At 27.3% G+C, this 19,354-nt stretch overlaps 2 protein-coding genes and 1 pseudogene across 2 annotated transcripts; 1 reads left to right on the top strand and 2 right to left on the bottom strand.

The window, feature by feature from the left end:
* Window positions 1–379: 379 nt before the first annotated feature.
* Window positions 380–4,958, top strand: LOC130813189 (fructan 6-exohydrolase-like). The gene is made up of 7 exons (XM_057678949.1): window positions 380–642; window positions 892–900; window positions 1,533–2,407; window positions 2,715–2,873; window positions 3,794–4,032; window positions 4,348–4,438; window positions 4,537–4,958. Exons 1-7 carry the CDS (start codon window positions 435–437, stop codon window positions 4,759–4,761), a joined length of 1,806 nt encoding a protein of 601 aa, XP_057534932.1. The 5' UTR covers window positions 380–434; the 3' UTR covers window positions 4,762–4,958.
* A 373-nt stretch (window positions 4,959–5,331) lies between these two features.
* LOC130813564 (fructan 6-exohydrolase-like) lies at window positions 5,332–8,563 on the bottom strand (annotated as a pseudogene).
* Window positions 8,564–12,917: 4,354 nt separating this feature from the next.
* Window positions 12,918–13,881, bottom strand: LOC130812951 (auxin-binding protein ABP19b-like). Its single transcript, XM_057678608.1, has one exon. It carries the CDS (start codon window positions 13,804–13,806, stop codon window positions 13,180–13,182), a length of 627 nt encoding a protein of 208 aa, XP_057534591.1. The 5' UTR covers window positions 13,807–13,881; the 3' UTR covers window positions 12,918–13,179.
* Window positions 13,882–19,354: the final 5,473 nt, after the last annotated feature.

Raw genomic sequence — 19,354 nt, 5'->3', positions numbered from 1 at the left:
GAAGTACGAATTCTAATCTTAGCTAAATAAATAATTCAATTAATTACTTAATAAATAATCAATGACATAAAATAAATACAAAACCATTGACTTACAAATACCAAAAGCAATAGAGTCGTATCATCTAATTTTATTTAGATGAATTTATATAATTAGCTCATTTTTCTAATCAATTATTTTAATATAGATAGTAATTATTTTAAAGTTATAAATAATCACTCTAATACTCTAAAAAGTAATCATTTTAAAGTTATAAGTAAACACATTAAGACAATACATATATATTAAATCAGCTCAATAATAAATAGTCTCACCAGAATACATTTTATTTGAAAATTTGTGTAATTAACATATTATATATACTTCATCCAATTCATATAGCACTAGCAATACTTCCTTTTCAACTAATCTAATCAATACTTTCTCATCGATCAATGGCCAAAAATGAATGTTATAAATTAGTGGTAATGAGTATTTATCTTATGCTACTCAGCCATGGCGTAATTATCAGCATAGCAGAAGATCAAGAAGCAATCCACCATCATGATCATGATCGTGATATACTCACAATTGATGATCAGATTAATGATGATCCATACAGAACTGCTTATCACTTTCAACCACTTCAAAATTGGATGAATGGTATGTTTAATCTCTCTAATATTTAGTTTATTTTTTTAAAAAAATCTCTCTAATCTTTAGTTAATCATCTATTTAATTACATTTTATTTTAATAATTTTGTTTTAATTGTTTGATAAAATTTTGTGTACTATCAATAATATTGTTTTAATCATGCTCATGCTCATGCTCTTCTCTTTGCTGATCAATGATGGGATTGGTCATGAACTGATGATCGTGGATTTGTACGTTTTGGCTAATCTAATTTGAAGATCCAAATGGTTGGTTCTCATTTCTCTGTTAAGTTTAATTTCTTCTTCCCTTTTTTGATTTAATTAACATTATTACTTTTTTTTAGTATAATGACTAATATAAGTGCATATAGTTTGTACTTCATATATACTCCATAATTTATGTGTACAGACATTTGTGAATCTTGGGCCGTGAGCTGTAAGTTGGAGAGGGTAAAGTTTTAAAAAAGAATTAGTTGACTAAAGTTTAAATGTCCGACCTCTTATTTTAAAAATATAATTAACCTCTTCAATATATTTGAAAATATATTTATAATTCTAAAAATTGTGCATAAGATTGTCGTGAAAATAAATAATTAATGGTTTTTTTTTCATTTTTAAGAGAATCTCAAGTATGACTAAAAACCCATTAAATAACAAAGTATTAAATGATCGGTAAATGTTAAGAACTCATTAAACACTGTTGTTATTTTTTAAAAAAACAATTAATGCTAGTAAAAATTACTTTAGTTTACTATGATAAAAATTAGTCAATTCACTTAATTTTGTCATATCTTTTTTCCGTAAATTTTCACCCAAAAAGTAAATAGTGCAAAAAGTAATCACACATTAAAGGAGCAAACTACAAACTTATTTCCCCTCTTTTTTTGAAACTATAACAGGACCAATGATATACAAGGGAATATATCACCTTTTCTACCAATACTACCCGGAGCCTGTTTGGCACACCCAGATAATATGGGGACACTCCACATCAACTGACCTTATCAATTGGACTCCACAACCATTTGCCCTTTCTCCATCCGAACCTTACGACTTTAACGGATGTTGGTCCGGTTCTACCACAATCCTACCCGGCAACAAACCCGCAATTCTATACACCGGAATCGACAAACAAAATCACCAAGTTCAAAATCTAGCCTTACCCAAAGATCTATCTGACCCATACCTAAAACAATGGCTTAAATCACCCCATAATCCCATAATAATTGGAACACCCACAACCAATGACTTGATCAATGCCTCTTCTTTTCGGGACCCGACAACAGCATGGATCTTACCCGATGGAAAATGGAGGGTAGCGGTGGGTACACAGCAAGAAAAACGCGGTTTAGCAGTACTATTTACGAGTGATGATTTCTTGAATTGGAATGTTCTAGAACATCCTCTACATTCAGCGGAAGGTACTGGGATTTGGGAGTGTCCGGATTTCTTTCCTGTTTATGTTGGAGAATCAGATGGGGATGGAGCGGATATATCGGTGATTGGAAAGGATGTTAAACATGTTCTTAAAGTGAGCTTGTTTGATACACAATATGAATACTATACAATTGGAAAGTATGATATTGTTAAGGATGTTTATATACCTGATGAAGGTTCTGTTGAAAGTGATTTAGGATTAAGGTATGATTATGGTAAATATTATGCGTCTAAATCGTTTTTTGATGGTATGACTAAAAGAAGAATCTTATGGGGTTGGGTTAATGAATCTTCGACTCGAGCTGATGATATCGAAAAGGGTTGGTCAGGTGTTCAGGTAACTGAATCATGAACTAACAACGGCCTGTTTTTTAATCAATACTAAATGGTTGGAATGACGATGATTATACATATTTTGCTTCATCAATCTCATTTTTTACGCAAAGTTCATTTCTAATGCAACAAAAAATCGTTTTTATAATGAAACTTTCTTTACCATGAGAATTAAATGATACATATGATAAAATTTTACGGTACTAATCATCCTGAGTTCATCATTTAGTATTGATTATCAAATGAGCAGTTCTGGTGATTAGCTTAGCTTGCAGAGAATTGAATAGTGATAGTTTGTGGTAATGTAATAGGCAATTCCAAGAACGATTGTGCTTGATAAATCCGGCAAACAGTTGGTGCAGTGGCCAATAAAAGAAGTGGAGACACTAAGAGGAAATCAAATAGAGTTGGTTTCTCAAGTAATTGAAGGAGGATCTATCGTTGAAGTATCTGGAATCACAGCCTCTCAGGTAATATACATATCGCTATTCTGGGCGTAAGCTACTTAACGAAGTTGGGTAAAGGAATAGAACACTAATGTAGATAGCTTAATACGATCAACTCATGAAATCAAATGCAAGAGAAATTGAACGGTAGGGATGGTCATAGATTGAGTTTGGGTTAAGTCCACCTAAACCCAATCCCATTTATCATAAGTTTTCATATGAGTCTAATATACACTTACAATCTTAAAAAGATCGTTTATCGCCTTAAAGTCATCTCTTACAATTTTAAAGTAAACAATTATAACCTTAAAGTTATTACTTTTATAGTATAACTAGTATAGAAACTCGTGCAATGCACAAATTTATGAGTATGAAATATATAAAAGTATAACTTCACAGAATAATGCAAGTATATGTTGTTGTGATTAAATTTGTCGAACACATGATTTTTAAAGCAAAAATTAAATACATATTTTTAAAAATTATTTATTGAATACATCAATTTTTCATTCAATTAAATATGTCAAATTTTAGGTTAGTTATATAGAATTTCTATAAAAAATTATACTCCATACTATATCTAATTTAGCTCTAATTTTAAAAATAATCAAATTCTAAATGAGGTAAATATTGTCATGTAATCCGCTACCATCCAATAAAATAATAACATTTGTCATGCCTCCTTTGAGGATGACACTTGAAATTTTCCAACATTTTTATAGTATTGTATGATTAAATTGATCACTTATAATTTTAAAGTGATCAGATATGTTGATTGTATGATTCTATTTCATAATAAGACAATTTCATACAAGACGGTGTAAAATCTAATTATACCTATTGAATTTTAAAATTTTGAATTTAGATCAAAATCGATCGGATTTGATAGGTCTAGAGTGTAATCTTATTTTAAAGGCTAACTAATTGATATTGGTACGTTAAAGGCGGATGTGGAGGTTTCATTCAAAATACCAGAGTTAAAGAACGTTGAGGAGTTGGATCCAACATGGACCAACCCACAAATCTTGTGTAGTAGAAAAGGAGCATCCATTCAAGGAAAAGTTGGGCCATTTGGGCTTTTAACATTAGCTTCTACAGGCTTAGAAGAGTACACTGCTATCTTTTTCAGAATTTTCAAGGCCTCAAATAAATATGTCGTCTTAATGTGCACGGACCCAACAAGGTTTGTGGCTAATATTCACTCCCCTCTTTTACCTGTTTCAATTTAGATTTGAAAACAATTATTTATTGAAATTATTTTCTAATAAAAATGCAAATAATAACTAGTTTTTCTGTGGTTATTTTTTCAAGAGCTTTTTTAAATCTTAATTAATTGTTTATTAGTGTTGTCTATATTTAGTCTTTAGAGTCCTTCCTCATATTGCCATATGATTTCGAAATGATATCTTCTTAACTTATAAAGTGTGTACATGTCGTATTTTTCCAATTATATACCACCATTGACTCATATTTTATAAGACTTTTTTCTTGTTTTCAGCTCTTCTCTTAATCCAACTACCGATAAACTAAGTTTTGGAACTTTTATGGACGTGGACCCAATAAACGATGAGCTATCTTTAAGGGTTTTGGTAAGTTAATCAGTTTAAACCCTATTTGTTAATCAATCTATTTTTTCATTTATTGTTAACGAAATCCAAAATCAAAACAAATATTTTATGATGAATAGATTGATCATTCCATATTGGAGAGCTTTGGAGGGAAAGGAAAAAGTTGCATAACAGCAAGAGTATATCCAACATTGGCAATCAATGATAAAGCAAAGTTGTATGCTTTCAATAATGGAACAGAAAATGTTAAGATTACAAAACTAATTGCTTGGAGTATGAACAAGGCTCAACTCAATCTCCCTATGTCATCATCTCACAACAAGGGAGATAAAGAAGAGTTATGAATTAATTATCATAAAAAGTTCATAATCATACTTCACGACTATTTTTTACCATGAAATTGTCTGATTTTAAATTGCGTTATGTTTAAAACACTCATAGAGAGTGCTAGCATATATCATATAATGTATTATCTCTCCAAAAGGAACAAATTGGCTTGAGAATCTTAAATTAGTCTAATGATTAATTGCTTTTCATTTCATCTGTGATATGAATTTAATTTTCAATGCCTATACGAAAGAGAAACTCCCTCTAGAATGGTTGTCATTCACTCATTTATTTTTTCTAGAATGGTAATAACTTGATTTATTAATTTACTAATAAAAAACATCCTAATGACTTTTGCTATGCTATTCAATTTTAAAAAATTACACTTTCTTTTAAGTCTTATACTAGTTTTTAAAATTTTTTTTTCTTAAATTGTAAGGATCTATTGATGTGCAAATTTTATTTAACTGCAAGTGCAAGGTGTACGTGTAGTCGTGGGTCCAATATAAGGAAGTTAGAACAAGAAACTTGCTAATTTCTACTAATTATATGGCTCAATGAGAAAAATGTGTTTGATCGGTTGTTTTCTAACAAACTAAAAATGCAATAAGAATATGTGATTGAAACTATATGATGAAAGATCTAGGGTGTTGGGAATCCCCTAAATTCTTGTGTGATCAAACTCTCATTAATGTTTATGAAATGTCAGATTAATTGTGTGATTAAATATGATCTTGTTAATCTTAAACTCTCGCTCTGTTGATTAACTATTAAATTTAGACCTTACTAATTCAATTCTTACCCCCTAGTTTTCTTGAATGAATTAATAAGAATTTAAAGCAAAGTTGATCCTAATCTCACACGCTAGTTCTATTGACTAGTTCAACAAAGCATATTTAATTTAGGGTTATTGGCTCAATTTAACCACTTTAATCCTAATTTCATATACACTTTCAATAATCAAATCATATTTGAATTGTAGGTTCAAACCCTAACCCTAGAAAATAAATCTACTCACTATTCATGATGCAAACAATAAACACAAACAAAACATGATAAAAGATGAGAATGATGAAATTTACAAGGAAAAACAATAATTAAAATATAAGATAAACAATTAAAAATCCAAGAGACAAAAACAAGAACAATAATACTTTTATTAAATAACAATTTTTAGGAAAAACAATTAAAGTTTGAGCCTTGTTCATACTCCAAGCAGTCAATTTAGTAATCTTAACATCATCCGTAACCATTATTGAAGGCATACAACTTTGCCTTGTTATGAATTGCCATTGTAGGATAAACTCTAAGCCGTTATGCAACTTTTCCCCTTGCCTCCAAAGCTCTCCAATATAGAATGATCAATCTATCCAAAATTATATATTTAGTTGTGAATTTAGAATTTTTTTGATAGATTATAATTTATAAGAATAATAATTAATAATTTTTTTTAAATTAGGTTTATTTAGTAAATTACCAAAATCCTTAATGACACATCATCAATAGTAGGATCAACTTCCTTAAAAGTTCCAAAAGTTAGTTTATCTGTTGTTGGGTTAAGAGAAGACCTGCCAATATTAGAAGCAAATAACATATTGGTAATACAAAATATGGCCACGCAATAAAAAATATGACAACATAATCTAGTTATTTCCGGCACAAAAACTTAGACGAGATGATCTCATTATGAGACCGTCAATTTGGGGCGGCACAATTCATGCGTGTAATAACATTTTAATTTTTTGGGCATTTATCAATTTTGACCTTAAAAGTATCAATTTTGAAAATTGATACCTTTAAGGTCAAAATTGATACCTTTAAGATCAAAATTGAAAAATACCCAGGCTGTTACACACCCAAGTTGGGCGAGCTTAAATTGACAGTCTCATTATGAGTCATTCTCGTCCAAGACCAGCTGTATGCCCCGGGTTTACTTAGCTACTACTACTACACAATATCTGTGGATTGGTCCATGTTGAATCCAATTCCTCTACGTTCTTCAACTCTGATATTTTGAATGAAACCTCCACATCCGCCTTTAACGAACCAACCAACTAAGTATTATATGAATCAGAATTCACACCAAATATATGGGAATAAGTTCAGCTGGATCTAACCTATACTCAATCTATGATCATCCCTACTAAGCCATTACTATTACATGAAAAATATTTTAAGTGAGATCAGCCAGTAAGAACATTAGAAAGATTACACCTCTTACGGCCATTTGATAGTCGGTAATAAATAGTAAAAATAATAATGAAAAGTTAATTTTGGTATAAAGTTCTCTTGACAAGTTAATGGTCAGACTTGTTCTTTTTCAATCATATTATTTTCTTCGTAAAATTCATTTTAATGCCCTAACACTGTTAAGTAATGGGGATATTTATATTACCCGAAAGATACTTCAACAATAGATCCTCCTTCAATTACTTGAGAAACCAACTCTACTTGATTTCCTCTTAGTGTCTCTACTTCTTTTATTGGCCATTGAACAACTGTTTGCCAGATTCATCAAGCGCAATCGTTCTTGGAATTGCCTAATTAAATAAATTAATAACACAATTTCTCTAATCATTCTTCTGCGACCTAATAATTAGCACATGATTAATAAGCCAAGTGAGACGTAATTCGGTAGTTATGATTGGTTCGCCTTTTAAATTCACAATTCGCTCAAAATTATTCAAAAATAGCCTAAAACCAACCATAATTCACTTTAGGTAGTATTTGGCAATGATGATTTCATTTGAAAATTAGGATTTCAAATTTAAATTTTTAAAATATGACTTTCAAATCCAAATTCAATGTTTGGAAAACTTGCGAAAATTAGGGTTTAGAAGATGGGAAGGAGTTTAATATTATGAACTGATTCTTTGTGTTTTGTATTTCTAAATGAGAGCCCTTAGGTTCTTATTTTCAAATTTGGGCCTCTTACTTATTTTTAATTCAAGTCTTTGGAATTTGTGTGAATTCACATTTTAAAATTCTAAAGTATCCAAACAAATAGTTTAACTCAAATCTGCATTTGTAAATGAAAGTTAAGTTCCCAAACAAGCCATTATTCAATTGCAATTCTCAAGGTTATTAGCGAATTATGTCACACTATTAACATAAAACGATCATAAAATTTATTTATGATGAGATATTAAATTACGAGAAGTACAGACCATCCTTTTTTGTAATCATCATTTAGTGTAGAAGATTCATTAACCCAACCCCATAAGATTCTAAGACTTTGCTATCAAAAACTGATTTTGATGCGTATAATTTACCACAATCAAACCTTAATCCTACATCACTTTCAACAGTAGTTTCCTTATCTGGTATATAAACATCATTAAAAGTATCATACTTTCCAATTGTATAGTAGTCATATTGTCTATTAGCCAAGCTCACTTTAAAATCATGTTTAACATCTTTTCCAATAACAGATGTATCAGCTCCAACTGATTTTCCTACATAAACCGGGAAGAAATCCGGAAACTCCCATATCCCCGTACCTGTCACTAGACAACAGAAAACAGAATTAATTATGAACTATTTCTACATTAATTATTATTGTTTTACACGTACGTGACTAACAACTATAGCAAAATTAAAACATATGAAAATTACGCAAATTTTTATATAAGACAAGACGGTCTCATTATGAGACATGCCTTATACTTGAGTTAAATAGCCCAATAATAGAAATTTTTAGCTTATGGGCTTCTTGCATTGTTTTGAGATCGTCTCACCGTGAGACGATCTCATACAAGATGGGCTGAGAAAATTATTGTAGTGGCTGACCAGTATGTGTATGAAAATATTAACCGTCATGGTTAGTGGGTAGGTGGTGAGTATGAGGTTTTATCTGCTCCATACCCACTCGCCCAACCTCATACCCACCTGCCCTACCCCAAAGCCGTCACGCACTCTAGTCTAAAAAATACAAATTTATAGCAATTTTGTATATTTTTATAAAAAATAAATGTCACTTAATTTTATTTTATTATGTTGTAATAGTTTAAACAGAATTATATTTACAATTAAATTTGTAAAGATTTACAAAGTATATAACGCGGATTTAGAGTGAATGTGTATAAGGTGAGTACATACCCAATGGATGTATAAATATTTTACCCGCCACAAATAGTAGATACATAGGTTTTAACATATACTCTATTAATATCTTTATATTTTTTGTTATGTATAACTAAAAATCTTTTACAGTTTTGGTCAAAAGTATAATAAATAATATGAAATGGAGAGTGAAGTATTAAGAATGAATTCATGCTTCTTGTAAAAGTTTTCTATTGACTTGGTCCACTGTTAAATAGTAGACACGCACATTTCTATTAAAAGGTTAGAATTTAAGATACTTAAGTAGAAAATGAGTAGATATTATGATCCATGCACTCTATTTTAGTACTTACATGGATTATGTTTAGTTCACCTCAAAATATTATGTTGATAATTGACTTTAGTTCATTTACCTTATTAGTCTTTGTTTCTAATTGCACAACTAATTTTTATCAAGCAAAATTTATTTTATTAAATCATACATGTATTTGAAAACAAAAATTTGATTGATAAAAAAAGTTTGATTTAGTAAAAAAAATTACTACATATTTAACAAAATAAGATGACAAGAAGAGACAGAAGTGACAAGGAGATTTGGAAAACTAACCGCTGGGATCTGGAAAAGCAGCCAAAAATAACATCCATGATCAGCATCAATCCCACCTTAAATAGCAATAATTAGAGCACATCATTTTAAAGATAAATTTATATAATGGATTAACTAATTCACTTTTTAAATTCGTAATTTGTTTAAATTTTTCTAAGAATAGTCTAAAATTGACAATAATTTACTTTTCACGATTTACGGATGGAAAAAGATTAGTGAATCATGTGAAAATGACAAAGAGATTAACAAGATTAGAGAGATAAAAGATAACATTCATCTAATTATGAGGAGGTTGAAAGTGATAAGTAGTCATATAAGGATCATCATTAATCTGATCATCTGCTATGCTGCTCATTCCATGCCTGATTAGCATAACATTAACAATACTTATCAGCACTAACCAACTAGCTAATTCCCTGGTTAACCATTGCTTAGAAAGTTATATCAGTTTTTAGTTGAAAAGGTAGCTATATATTGCTTCTGCTTAATTTATGCATTGGATCAAATGTATTTTATACTTCTATATATCTAGTGCCTTTTTTCTAAGTCAATCATTTCCATATATATATATATATATATATATATATATATATATATATATATATATATATATATATATATATATATATATATATATATATATATATATATATATATATATATATATATATATATATATATATATATATATATATATATACATACACATATATATATATATATATATATATATATATATATATATATATATATATATATATATATATATATATATATATATATATATATATATATATATATATATATATTTTGCTTGGTAAGACTAAATTATACGTCATGATTTATTTAAAAATATAATCAATTTCATATTATGGAATTCATACATCACTGAGCCACTTTTTATTTCATAATACTTTATTTAATTATTATTACTCCTATTCTATGTTTGTGAACACTAATACTAGGAAAGCATTTAAATATATAACATTAATCTGATTTATTTGTATGAAGCTAATGTGTTAATAATTGAAATTAAGATATGTGCATATGCACAAGGGTTAAACCAGTTTCAACTAATTCAATTCTTTTGTAATAAATTACTAAACTTATCAATTTATTAAATCAAACTTATTTTGCTGAATTGAACATGAATTTATCAAATTAACTTTAGTTTTAAAGTATACTATATTTATTTTAGGAAAAATTATATAGAATAATCTAACTTTTTTATGATTTTCCTACAATAAACCCATTTATTGATTAACCATAAATAATCCAAACTTTAGGAGGTATTTGTCAAAAGTAAATCTTGTAACCCGATAACTTGTTATAGCAAGTTTTATAATAAAAAAATAAATTAAAATAAAATGTTGAAAAAACTGTAAAAATGTTTTAATAAATTTTGACTTTTTTTATTATTTATAATTTTTTGTGTAAATTTTCAAAATTTTTGTCTAATTTTAAATTAATCTTCAGTTTAATTTTTTGGTAAATTACCTACAATAGCTGGTCATCCAGTTACCATAATTTACTCTAGGCAAATAATCTATAAAATTGGAATTATTCATGGTTGATCTATAAGTGAGATTACTGTAGGAAAATCACAAAAATATTGAATTAATCTAGATAAATATTTCTTTATTTTACATATTTATGGGAAATAGTCATTTGTACTTCTATAATACTTTAAATTTATAATGAGTTTTTCTACTTAGAATTCTATTTTTATATGTTGACTTATTAGGGAGGTGTCTTTCTCGGATCTTTCTTAGATCGTTTCTAAGCTTACGCAATTGCCCTTATCAACCATAGTCAGCACAATAAGATTCAATTATTAATTAATTAATTAATTAAACAAGATTATTCTGGATTTAGCACCAAAAGAATAATTTACGCATTCATTCTCTCTCCGAGATGAGGCAATAACCACTGTGTGTACTCTTCACAAATTATCAAGTATTTTGATGGCCACATACCTTAATTTTTGGTATTAATAATTTATAAGTTTTGTTTTGTTTATGTACACAATTAGTTCAACACAAATAGTACATATATAGAGCATTGCGGATTAGCAAGGGTAAAGCATGTTATTATTTAAGGATCTAATTTTTTAGGGTTAAAAAATATCAGATAACAACTTGAATTAAATTTTAGTATGGTTTATATCTTTTGCTATGTAATATGAGTTATTAGGATGTAAATAGTTAAAATATCAATAATACAAAATAAAACAAGTATTATATTTATTATTACACTTTGAATTTTGAAGGGCCTTTTTTTTTATAGAACCGTAGTATATACTCTATATTTTTTCTCTTAATTTTTTCCATCAATATTATGCTTCATAATTAAAAAACCGCAGCATATATTACGTGTTAGATAGCTAGCTTTGTTTCTACTAACTTTGGAGTCCAAAAATAAACAAAATGACCCTGCTATTGCTATTGAGGTTAAGGAGATTGATGATCGTATTGGTGAAGGTTTATAGTGTACTCTCACCCTCCTCTTTAGAGATTATTGTAAAATGAACCAATGTTAGATAATCTAGAGTGTTGCCTCTAAAAACCACCTCTGATGCCTAAGTTCTAGCAGCATAGCTTGGGTGAACAATTATTAATTAGTATTTGTTTATGACTTGACGTCTTTGTGAGTAAATACTTCAATCACTATAAAAAATTGTGTCATTTGTGACATTTAAGGTATTAATTTATGTCGTTTATCAAATATAATCAAAATATTTGATGACACTTGTAAAAAATGTTATAAATTAAGATTGAAATATTAGGATAATCTAAAAATTGTGACATTTTGATAAAGTGTCAAAAATATTACGTCACAATTGACTTCTTTTTAAGTGAATGAATGTATGTGTAATAACGCTAAGTAAGTAGTATTCAATGATGATTAATAAATACTAGACATTCATTCTCTCATTGTTAAGCATATAACTTTAGTTGGTGAACTAGTTGTACTTTATTAGTTTCAAACTATAATATTTCTTATAAAATAGATAGAGAAATTTTAGAATGTATAGTGTTTTAAATGAAAAAAATTAATTGTAATTTATATAAATATTAATTAAGTTTTTAAGGCAAATTTGGATAATTTTCCAAAAATATTATCATAATTTTTTTGTGTCATCCTCAAAATAGCTTTTGATTATCATGTATATTTCGTTTCTTGATGAAATATTTTCAAAATAAAAATTTAATAAAAAAACTTTATTAATTAGCAAAAATTCAATATAAAAAAGCAAATATATATTCTAAGAAACTTTAGTCAAAAATTTTATGTAGCTTTTAAATTTAAAAAAAAATATTTTAAGAATTATCTCATATACTACTCATATATTAAAGGAATAAGTTGTTGATGTTAACTTTAGAAAGAATTATCTCATATGATAAATGATTATAAGAATGTCATATGAAATTTTACACGCACAAGGCACAAAAGCAACTAGTAGTACACACATATAGCAACTCTGCTGATCATAAATCTCAGAAAAATTATAACTTCTTCATTCGGTTGCAAAACACAGTGCATTTGCATTATAAACTTGAAATTCTGAAGAACATTACACAAATAATTTCCTAATTCAGAAATTTAAGTAAAAATAACAATGATAGAATGACATGACAAAACCATCAATAACAAAAAAAAAAAAAAAAAAAAAAAAAAATTGCACTTATAAAAGCATATAAAATAGCATAAGTAACTTAGGCAGTTGCCATGTAGAAGCAAAGATTTCTTAGCAACGGTACGTGAATTAAGCTGTGCCAAATAATCTCTTCATTCGCATTACTTCTTTGCGACTTAAAAGAGTGATTTGTGCAGCTAATTCAGCAGGTAAATTTCCAGCAAATAGCGATGGAGGAGTTAGTTGTACAGCTGGATTTGCGCCATTTAAGCTCACATATGCGGTGGCTGGAGTTCTTCCAACATTTACCTGAAAGTGAAGCATACTCTGAGGGAAAATCATGACATCACCAACTTCTAATTTTTTGTAATATGCAGTGTTATTAGTATCAATAAATCCTGCAATGATTGTGCCTTTTATAACAACGATAATTTCAGAAGTTCGATGAGAATGTACAGGGATAACCCCACCTACACCGAAGTCTAACCTTGCCATGGAGATACCTTGACCATTTAAGGCTGGGTATTCAATTACCGTTGCTGTAGTAATATTGTTTCGAAAAATATTTGTAATAGACTTTTCACCACGAAATCCAGTGAAAATAAAGTCATCAACTGTGAGTGTACTAGGGTCTCTGCAAGCATAACCTTGAGGCCCCTTAGGAAGATTCGGATCTCCCACACAATAGTCTATTTCAATAGCGTTGCTAAGAGTGAAAGAAAGAAAAACGATGAACAAAAATGAAAGGTTTTTCATCTTGTAGATTATACAATGTATGTGGTTACTTTGGAACAAATATATCAAGTTAATCTATATTTAGCTTTGTGGTGTATACTTGTTGCATTTTAGAATCACAAAATTGTACCCTATATATAGGAAGTTATTATGAGTTAAGAAGCTGCACCAAAGTCAACTTGAAAGCGTTGAAGTCAAATGCGCATACATTGAGGCAAAGTCAGCTTTAACAAGGTTATTTTCGGAACAAGGTTGCAATCTACAAGTTTTACATATTCTTTCTACTTGTTTCATTTATTTTTTTGTCACTATTTATTAATCACTTTTAATTTATATTTTATTTTTAATTTATAAGTTAAAATATAGTCAAATGAGATATATAATTTCTTACATCTTAATACAGGATTACTATAATATCTATTTATTTTGGCTACTATTCACCAATAACTCTTAATTATGCACAATAAAGAGTTAACTTATTACTTAGACAAATATGAGAAAGTAAATAGGACAAGTAGGCTGAATAGAAGAGAGAATTACTTATGGATTAAATCAATCAAAGGCGAATTTAGTATATAACTTTGGATAGCACGTGATACCAATGATTTTTTTAAGAATTAGTTTTGAGAGGAAACTTTTAGTCTTCATGCACGCTTTTTGTTTTTTCAAATTTAGGGTTTTTTCTTTCCCTAATGTCTATCTCTCACACTTTTCCTTCATTCTCCTCTCAATCGATCGATTCTTCTTCTTCCTCGCCCCTCAATATTGACTTCTCTTCAAATGGAATCTCTCCTCCTCAGAACTCAGAAGTCAAATCTTAGTCCTCGACTCCTTAGTACTAATAATTTTACAAATTATTTTACTTCAATACATTTATCTATTTATTTACTTCAATACATTTAGGCTAGACATGGGAAGGAGTCTGGATCCATGGTTATTAGAATCCCGATTCTGATACAGGATTCTACGATTCCACGATCCAAAAAGAGGCGAACAACTTAAATTTTAAGTAGGATCTAAATATTGGTAGGATTAAGATCAAGAATATGGGTGACAGGATCAAAACACGATCCTATGATCCAAAAATGAACCTATATGAACAATTATTATATATGACTCATAATCAATTAACTTATAGCACATCAAATCATATTTGTAAGATGTTATGATTCTACAATTCGATTCTACCGATTTTAATTCTATCTCTTATCGATTCTAGGTAAGATCCCAATTCTAACAACCTTGTTTGGATCTGCCACTAAAATCAACTATCATTAAGAAAAAATATTCCTTACTGTTAAAGCGTGTATTATTGTCCGAATATGAATTGGCCCTCATTATAAAAAAAAAATAATCTATATCACTTGATAAATTTAAGTTAAATCTTCTACCAACTAATTTTACTAATAAACTTAATTTTTAGCTTGTAAGCAAGTTATCTTTTCTTTTTGTTTAAGTTGCCCAAACTCAAGTAAATATATTTGTTGTGAAAATCATGAAAAAATCAAAAACAAATGTAAATGACAACCAAAATACATATAGAGCATAAAAATTATGACATAATAAGAAGAAAAATAGCCAGTAATATGAGATAAAAGGGAATTACACACTCGAATTTCGAAAACAACCAATCATATAGTTACAGAATTAATAATAATAATAATAATAATAATAATAATAATAATAATAATAATAATAATAATAATATTATTATTATTATTATTATTATTATTATTATTATTATTATTATTATTTACTTTTTTATATTCTTTTAAATAATAGTAATAATAATAATAATAATAATAATAATAATAATAATAATAATAATAATAATAAATGAATTATTAATGTTGTTATTAATATTATTATTATATTATTATTGTTGTTATTAATACTATTATTATTATTATTATTATTATTATTATTATTATTATTATTATTATAAATTTTCCAAAAAAAAAATTTTTTTTTAAATTAAATCGCCCAGAACCGGGCGATTGGACCCCGGTTCTGCCCGGTTCTGGGCGATTCAATTTTTATTTTTTTTATCTTTTTGAATAATAATTATTATTTTTAATTTTTTTATTGTTGTTGTTGTTGTTGTTGTTATTATTATTATTATTATTATTATTATTATTATTATTATTATTATTATTATTACTGTTATTATTATTAATTTTATTTATATTCATTTTGAAGAATATAAAAAAGTTAATTATTATTATTATTGTTGTTATTGATATTATTATTATTATTATTATTATAAATAAGAAATTTGTAGGGAGTGGCAAAATTGTAATTTTTTAAAAATCAGGGATAAATTCGTAATTTCATTTGGAAGAGGGTGGCGATAAAATGAAAAGGGGTGGCGAAATTTAGTAACTCCCTATTAAAAAATTGCAACTGAAGTATATCATCTACCCAATTACTTTTTGCCAAATGGCAATTTAACGCCGTGACATATATTCTTTTTCTTCCTTTATTTTCCTCATGCTGATTCTTGAATCCAAATTTTTATTGATTTCGTCTCAAACTCATCCTTATTTTTAGAATTTGGCTCTAATTTATGAGACCCATCAAAGTTAAATTTAAATCCGAATCCAAACAATACGAAGTAAACGGACTTGGGTCTGGATCTTAGATCTAGACCTAACCTAGCTATGATTTGAGTATAATTTTTCAAAACTTAAGATTCTAGATTTGAGCATATATAGGTCTTTTAAAAATTAATGCGTCCGAGTCCAATCGAAACCCAAGCACAACCTATTTCCATTACTGTGCTCACTTCTTATTTCATTTCTTGTCCGATATTCTCCAATCTTAACACACAACAAATCCTAAACTAAAAGAATTTCAAAAATGAACCAGCCCCCTTCACGGTTCACCCATATGGTAAAAAAAAATCCCAACCATTCGTTTGCTCACATTTAAAATGTAATTTTGGTTACCCGCTAAAGTAATCATGATTTCTTAAAAAACAATCGTTACTTTTTACTACAACATAATATTATTATGTTTTTAGTGAGATATTTTTGGTGAAGTTTAATTTAAGTTCACCATTTTAAATTTTTAATGGTATATATAATAAATTTAGTGATATTTTTTAGACCCTTTAGCAGCATAATAAAAATTCATACTAAAGCTTTTTGTGGCATAGAATTTAGTAATATTTCTCATAAATGTTACTATAGATTATAGTAACAATTACGTATGTCAATAAAAGCCAAATAAAATGTCACAATATCACTTTATAATGAAGTTTAAAATTAAAAATCAATAATAATTACACTAAAAATACAAATAAGTAACATTTTTTAAATGTCACTAAATTATGTCACGAAAAGTGAATATTGTTGTAGTGTTTGGATAGTCATTCTCATTTCACAACTCTAGAAAAAAATTCTACTTACGAAACATAAAGATTAACAATAAACAAGAGCGATTAAACCTAAACATGATAGTAGACATAAATAAAAAAAAAAAATTAAAGAACATAGAATAAATCAGAGAAATAAAGAACAATAAATATTAGAGAAAACTTGCTTGAAATTAAAATCAATAGATTGGAAACAATGAATTTTGAAATAAAATTAGGTTCAATTGTACTTTAATGGAAAACAATAAAATTGGGCAAAAACTAAAAACTAAAATAAAAAAAAATAATACTCCCTCTTATTCAGCTTATGTGTTCCATTTAGTTTTTCACGCTTGCTGAGGCAACATTTTAATCTTTAATATCTCAAATTATTCTTAATTAAAAATTATAAAAAGTTGATATTAATAATCCTTATATTGAGACAAATCAAACAAGATACCACATGATTATGTTTTAACTTATAGTTTTTCACACTTATATATATATGTGTGTGTATATATAAATATATATATATTCAGTTATATTTTCTCAGAATATAATAGATTTGAATTTTAAAGTTACATAAGGATTCCAGTTAATGTTTTTTCATCAAAATTTTCTTTTTAAAATATTTTATCAAGAAACAAAAGATATACATTATAATCAAAATTATTTTGACAATGACAAAGAACAATTATGATAAAATTGAAAGTTACCCAAATTTCTCTTAAAAGTATGAGAACTTTAATTAATATTTAAATTAATAATTTTGTGCATGCATTACTCGAGTTTCTATACTAATTTGCAATAATTAAAATCCAGCCTAAGAAAATCTTTCGACAAAAAGTTGATTGCAATGTATGCAATATAATTTTCCAAATTAAAATTGAAATTTTTTGAATACAAAATTATCAATAACCATTTTATTATATTTTCGTTATATTTTTCATATTAATCAAATTAATAAAATAATAAAATAATCTTAATCAAAAAATGGATTCATTCAACCCACCAAAACATCCAAATGGATTTAATTTAAAATAAAAAATGGTGGGGTAATATCTTAATTTATAAACTTATCATTTGTTACCATTTTAAATATATATGGTTTCCTCTTTTGAAATATTTGTGTATTAATTTGTGAGATTATTTACAAAATCATAAGGATTGCATTTATTGGCACCAACAAAGAATATATATTATTTCCTTTTTGAAATATTTTTCATTGAATTTGTGGAATGTATACCTTATAAAATGGTAATAAAATCATAGATTGCACACTCATTTTAGTAACAAAAATATATCAATCAATTATGATTCAAAATAAAATGCAATTATGCTAATTGCATTGATTAAGTATATTTAAAATAGAATGTTGTCTTGTTTAGTTTATCTGATTTTTACTGATTCAACTAATTTTTATTGATTTAAATTAATTTTTATTTATCAAATTGATTTTTACTGATTCGAATTGATTTTTAATTAGTTAACTAATTTTAACTTATTGAAACTGATTTATATTGAATCTAATTGATTTTTAATTATAAATTATAATCGAGTTGTAATTTTAGTAATTATAACTGCATTTTATTGATTATAATTAAGTTTTTCTAATGAAAACTATTTTTAAATTATTAAAACGTTTTTTTATTAATTAATAAATTTTTAAGGTAAACTAAACAGAGTCTAATTCTATGAACTTGTACAAAATAAAATTATCCTCAAATCTATAAATACCCCCACTACATGTTTATGTTCACCAAATTAACAAAGTTATTTACATACATCAACTATCTTTTTCTAAATCATCTCCTTAGAAGCAACAATGTCAAACTACCATCAATTTCTTTTTTTACTCTCTCTTGTTACCATCATTTTATCCACACATTCCTCCTCGATACGTAATGGAAATATCGGAGAATATCAACCCATTAAAAACCTTGACGACCCTTACGTTCAAGAAATCGCTAAATTCGCTATCACCGAACATGATAAAGAGACAAAGGACCATCTTGAACTTGTTAAAGTTCTTAAAGGTGAGTTCCAAGTTGTTTCCGGGATTAATTATCGGCTAACCATTAGTACTAATGACACTCATCATTATGAGACTGTTATTTTTGATAACAAAAGGATGCATCAAAGAAGTCTTACTTCCTTCATCCCCGTATCTTAGATTTTGTTTTTACCAATGTATTCACCTTATTATATTATACT

This window comes from Amaranthus tricolor, chromosome 5, assembly GCF_026212465.1.
Source record: "Amaranthus tricolor cultivar Red isolate AtriRed21 chromosome 5, ASM2621246v1, whole genome shotgun sequence".
Lineage (NCBI taxonomy): Eukaryota > Viridiplantae > Streptophyta > Magnoliopsida > Caryophyllales > Amaranthaceae > Amaranthus > Amaranthus tricolor.
Note: the sequence above shows the minus strand (reverse complement) of the source record. Positions and strands in the feature narration are given on the sequence as shown.

Bases quoted from the DNA above. Each gene is read 5' to 3' on its own strand.
- LOC130813189 (XM_057678949.1), top strand. From the start codon at position 435: ATGGCCAAAAATGAATGTTATAAATTAGTGGTAATGAGTATTTATCTT. The intron at 4,033-4,347 runs GTTTGTGGCTAA...TCTTGTTTTCAG, and splicing joins ATGTGCACGGACCCAACAAG to CTCTTCTCTTAATCCAACTA. The intron at 4,439-4,536 runs GTAAGTTAATCA...TATGATGAATAG, and splicing joins AGCTATCTTTAAGGGTTTTG to ATTGATCATTCCATATTGGA.
- LOC130812951 (XM_057678608.1), bottom strand. From the start codon at position 13,806: ATGAAAAACCTTTCATTTTTGTTCATCGTTTTTCTTTCTTTCACTCTT.